At 39.9% G+C, this 6,000-nt stretch overlaps 1 protein-coding gene across 1 annotated transcript in view; it reads right to left on the reverse strand.

Moving 5' to 3' along the window:
- The window catches only part of LOC121556919 (kinesin-like protein KIF13A), a gene marked incomplete at its 3' end in the record, with an annotated part of 86,150 nt that overhangs the window by 22,205 nt on the left and 57,945 nt on the right, over positions 1–6,000 (reverse strand). Inside the window, exon 5 of the mRNA XM_041870803.2 lies at positions 3,677–3,769. Coding sequence (XP_041726737.2) covers positions 3,677–3,769 — 93 coding nt within the window. The remainder of the gene's footprint in view (positions 1–3,676; positions 3,770–6,000) is intronic.

Genomic DNA, 6,000 nt, shown 5'->3' on the forward strand with positions numbered 1-6,000 from the left:
AGTATGGTGGTAGCTGCATCATGTTATGGTTATGCTTGTGATTGGCAAGGGAGTTTTTTAGGATACAAATAACAAATTCACCTTTCAGCAGGACAATAACGTAAAACACAAGGCCAAATATACACTGGAGTTGCTTAGCAAGATGACATTGAACGTTCCTGAGTGGCCTAGTTACAGTTTTGACTTAAATCGGCTTGAAAATCTATGGCAAGACTTGAAAATAGATGTCTAGCAATGATCAACAACCAACTTAACTTAACAGAGCTTGAAGAATTTGATAAAAAATTATGTGCAAATATTGTACAATCCAGGTGTGCAAAGCTCTTAAAGACTTACCCAGAAAGACTCACGGCTGTAATCGCTGCCGAAGGTGATGATTTGACTCAGGGGTGTGAATACTTATGTAAATTACATATTTTTGTATTTCATTATCAATAAATGTGTCCGTTTTTTTTAACGTCCATTGCAAATGATAATTGTTCCTCACAGTATTTGAAAAAATATTTCCAACAATCTCCCCCTCCACAATCACCAAGCCTCGGTGTGAAAGACCAAAATATCTTGATCTGATGATCCCATATATCAAGTGGAAATGTCATAAAATACCTTAACACTTTTCCCTTGTGCAAAAACAGCTGTCTGTCATGAGCTCACTGGTGCAGGAAACTCTGAGGGCCCGGAATAGGCTAGTTGATACAATGTTGCAAGTTCGCTAACAACAGCTTTGGGCCAGACCCAGTTGATTGATTTGATACAATGTTGCACTTCACTAGCTATAGCTCAAGTCAAGACAGATAGAAAGGGAGGCAGACAGGCTGAGTAGAGAGATGAATGCGACTGAAAGAACCTGAATTTTCATCAGGATATTTTCCACTTAGTTGTCGGCTTTATGTATTTGTACTGAGTTGACAATGGAAGTTATAGGCCTACTGCTGCATTGGCCTAGGCGATCTCTGAGTTCCATGCGCTCATTTCTTTAGCCGCCAATGGATCACAGTGTATCAATGTGTCCATATGGCAGAGGCTGGCGCTCTCGCCTTAGTTGAATTTTAACTTTTAGATTTTTACTTGTATAATGTTATGACCGATTTTTATGATTAACCATGTGACAATGATTCCACGAAAATGTGCATATGAAACTCATAACTGGCAGATCAGTTGAAATGGTAGGATAATTTGTAATCTTCCCTAAACATGAAACTCACGCGCCACCTATGAAGTCTTTATAAAATAATTGCCTCCACATTTCTACGGTCTGATTTTGCCTGTACACTCTTAGAAAAAAGGGTTCCAAAATGGTTCTTCGGCTGTCCCCATAGGAGAACCCTTTTTGGCTCCAGGCAGAACCCTTTTTTGTCTCCTGGTAAACCTCTTTTGGGTTCAGTGTAGAACCCTCTGTGGAAAGGGTTATACATGGAACCCAAAAGGGTACTACCTGGAACCAAATAGGGGTCTTCAAGGTTTTTTTTTTTTTTTTGTCCTATGGGGACAGCCGAAGAACCCTTTTAGGTTCTAAATAGCACCGTTTTTTTTCTAAGTAAGACATGTCTCATAATATGAAGTAAAACATTCGGGTTTCAAACAATGAAGTAGCCTATTTCAAAATGCACAGCTTACATTGTAAAGTGATGGGTGGCACGTGTCATAGATGTGTTGATAAATAAGATGCATTACGACTAGCGAAAATACACACACAGCAATTTAATTCCACTAAATTATGTGAATTAACATATCAACCGATAAGCATGACTGTCAAATGTATTTACATCGACTGGTATTTCCAGCAACGAATAAAAAGCATTATTTTGAAATGCAATCGTTTTTTCTCACGGTCAATTTGGCCGGCAACGATTTTCTTTTTCTTTTTATCAGCCAAAAGCCGGCAATTACTGGCTAACGGAAACCCTGGACTGCAGGAACAGGTATAAAACATAATTATTTCCTCCAATACACCAGCAGAACTAAATTAATTGGGATTTATAGAAAATAACAAATCAAATACATCTCTAAGTATCCCTACATTTCTACATTTTCTCTTTTCTAAATGTGTATGATAGCCCTATGATAGCAGGGACACTACACTACCATATTATCTGTGGTCTCCAAAGCGTTTGTTTCCAAGGTGTGCCATTCCGCTCCGGGTTGTTCTTCAGGACAGGAAGAGAGGATAAAGGATCTAATTTAATCCTTAGTGTTGGGGAGGAAGGATACGGGCTGAGCGATTCACCAGCGTGAGTTGGCGTGATCAGAAACACTGAAACTTCCTGTTCTTGTAGTGCATCTGCAGGGCCACGCAGGGATACATAAAGTACATCCCAAATAGCACCCTATTCCCTATATAGTGCACTCCTTTTGACCAGAGCCCTAAGGGTATCCCTATGGGCCCTGGTCAAAAGTAGTGCACTGTATAGGGAATAGGGTGCCATTTGGGACGCAGCTGTGCTGTATCTGCAGGGCCAGGGAAGAGGGATACAGACGTATGTTGGCCCCTCTCCTCTCCTAGCATGGAACGACATGAGCAGATGATGATGCCTGCAGAGCTACTTAAGGCTGTTCTGAACACAGACCCGTTTTAACATATTTCCTACCTACCTGCATCATAATAATTCAGTATAAACAGTCTTACTTCATAGTTCTTCTGTAGCTCAATTGGTAGAGCATGGCGCTTGTAACGCCAGGGTAGTGGGTTCGATCCCCGGGACCACCCATACATAAAAATGTATGCACACATGACTGTAAGTCGCTTTGGATAAAAGCGTCTGCTAAATGGCATATTATTATTATTATTACAGTACATGCCAGGTATCTGCTGAGGTAAAAAAGGGCTTTATAAAACACATTTGATTAAAGTTTAACTCATTGACTTTAGTGTTAGAAATGTAACATTCTGCAGTCAATGAGTGAATCCTTTACATATTCTACATAAAGATTCCACGGGTTTGAGAATACCAGGAATAGGCTAATGCTAGCCGAACGGCTGTTATGACTGGTTTGATTGGTTTATTTGAAGATGCATGGTGTGTATTCACTAGACTGGTGTTTTCATGGTGTTTACTCACTAGACTGGTGTATTCATGATGTGTATTCACTAGACTGGTGTTTTCATGGTGTTTACTCACTAGACTGGTGTATTCATGGTGTTTACTCACTAGACTGGTGTATTCATGATGTGTATTCACTAGACTGGTGTTTTCATGGTGTTTACTCACTAGACTGGTGTATTCATGGTGTTTACTCACTAGACTGGTGTATTCATGGTGTTTATTCACTAGACTGGTGTATTCATGGTGTTTACTCACTAGACTGGTGTATTCATGGTGTTTATTCATTAGACTGGTGTTTTCATGGTGTTTACTCACTAGACTGGTGTATTCATGATGTGTATTCACTAGACTGGTGTTTTCATGGTGTTTACTCACTAGACTGGTGTATTCATGGTGTTTACTCACTAGACTGGTATATTCATGATGTGTATTCACTAGACTGGTGTTTTCATGGTGTTTACTCACTAGACTGGTGTATTCATAATGTGTATTCACTAGACTGGTGTATTCATGGTGTTTACTCACTATACTGGTGTATTCATGGTGTTTATTCACTAGACTGGTGTATTCATGATGTGTATTCACTAGACTGGTGTATTCATGGTGTTTACTCACTCGACGTTCTCGGTTACCTGTTTGTCCGTAGGCGAAAATGCAGGCATTGTATCCTTGAAAGGCGTTTTCCAGTATTCCCTCACCAAGGCACTTGAAAACCACCTCTTGACCTTCAAAACAAATAACAGTCACCATGGAGACCAGAAGGATAAACAAACATACACATAAACATACAGATCAACCATTAAAATAAACTAACACTTAAATAAACACTTAAATAGCACAGTTAAACATATGTGGTAAATGACTAAAAATGTAAATGTAAATATGTGAAAATGCTATTATGTAGCCCCAACTTCCTTTGTAATGCCCTAAATAAACACAGTCTCACTGTGTAGAGAGAGAGAGAGAGAGAGAGAGAGAGAGAGAGAGAGAGAGAGAGACAGAGAGAGAGAGAGAGAGAAGAGAGAAGAGACAGAGAGAGAGATACAGAGAGAGAGAGAGAGAGAGAGAGAGAGAGAGAGAGAGAGAGAGAGAGAGAGAGAGAGAGAGAGAGAGAGAGAGAGAGAGAGAGAGAGAGAGAGAGAGAGAGGCAGAGAGAGAGAGAGAGAGAGAGAGACAGAGAGAGAGAGAGAGAGAGAGAGAGAGAGAGAGAGAGAGAGAGACAGAGAGAGAGAGAGAGAGAGAGAGAGAGAACTGTCATGCTCCTCCTGGTAAATGAAGCAGCTGTTTAGTAGCTAAATAAAGCTGTGGCACAGGCCCTTCAGCATGTGTGTGTGTGTGTATGTGTGTAGGTCCTTCCGGCAACCCTCCAGTGAACAGATTGTCCCGCTGTCACACACGCTGAAGCACACACACACACACACACACACACTGAAGCACACACACACACACACACACTGAAGCACACACACACACTGAAGCACACATAACCAAATGGGTGGAAAATGGTAAATAGAACATTTACAAGAGGATGTTTGCTAGTTAGTGCCTCTAACATGTTTAGTTAGTGCCACTTACATGTTTAGCTAGTTAGTGTCACTAACATGTTTTGCTAGTGCCACTAACATGTTTAGTTAGTTAGTGCCACTAACATGTTTAGCTAGTTAGTGCCACTTACATGTTAAGCTAGTGCCACTAACATGTTTAGTTAGTGCCACTAACATGTTTAGTTAGTTAGTGCCACTAACATGTTTAGCTAGTTAGTGTCACTAACATGTTTTGCTAGTGCCACTAACATGTTTAGTTAGTTAGTGCCACTAACATGTTTAGCTAGTTAGTGCCACTAACATGTTTAGCTAGTTAGTGCCACTTACATGTTAAGCTAGTTAGTGCCACTAACATGTTTAGCTAGTGCCAATAACATGTTTAGCTAGTTAGTGCCACTAACATGTTTAGCTAGTTAGTGCCACTAACATGTTTAGCTAGTTAGTGCCACTAACATGTTTAGTTAGTTAGTGCCACTAACACGTTTAGCTAGTTAGTGCCACTAACATGTTTAGCTAGTTAGTGCCACTAACATGTTTAGCTAGTTAGCGCCACTAACATGTTTAGTTAGTGCCCCTAACACGTTTAGTTAGTTAGTGCCACTAACATGTTTAGCTAGTGCCAATAACATGTTTAGCTAGTTAGTGTCACTAACATGTTTAGTTAGTGCCACTAACATGTTTAGCTAGTTAGTGCCACTAACATGTTTAGCTAATTAGTGCCACTAACATGTTTAGCTAGTTAGTGCCACTAACATGTTTAGCTAGTTAGTGCCACTAACATGTTTAGTTAGTTAGTGCCACTAACACGTTTAGCTAGTTAGTGCCACTAACATGTTTAGCTAGTTAGTGCCACTAACATGTTTAGCTAGTTAGCGCCACTAACATGTTTAGTTAGTGCCCCTAACATGTTTAGTTAGTTAGTGCCACTAACATGTTTAGCTAGTGCCAATAACATGTTTAGCTAGTTAGTGTCACTAACATGTTTAGTTAGTGCCACTAACATGTTTAGTGAGTTAGTGCCACTAACATGTTTAGCTAGTTAGTGTCACTAACATGTTTTGCTAGTGCCACTAACATGTTTAGTTAGTTAGTGCCACTAACATGTTTAGCTAGTTAGTGCCACTAACATGTTTAGCTAGTTAGTGCCACTTACATGTTAAGCTAGTGCCACTAACATGTTTAGCTAGTGCCAATAACATGTTTAGCTAGTTAGTGTCACTAACATGTTTAGTTAGTGCCACTAACATGTTTAGTTAGTTAGTGCCACTAACATGTTTAGCTAGTTAGTGCCACTAACATGTTTAGCTAGTTAGTGCCACTAACATGTTTAGCTAGTTAGTGCCACTAACATGTTTAGTTAGTTAGTGCCACTAACATGTTTAGCTAGTTAGTGCCACTAACATGTTTAGCTA

Source organism: Coregonus clupeaformis, chromosome 28, assembly GCF_020615455.1.
Source record: "Coregonus clupeaformis isolate EN_2021a chromosome 28, ASM2061545v1, whole genome shotgun sequence".
In the NCBI taxonomy this organism is placed as follows: domain Eukaryota; kingdom Metazoa; phylum Chordata; class Actinopteri; order Salmoniformes; family Salmonidae; genus Coregonus; species Coregonus clupeaformis.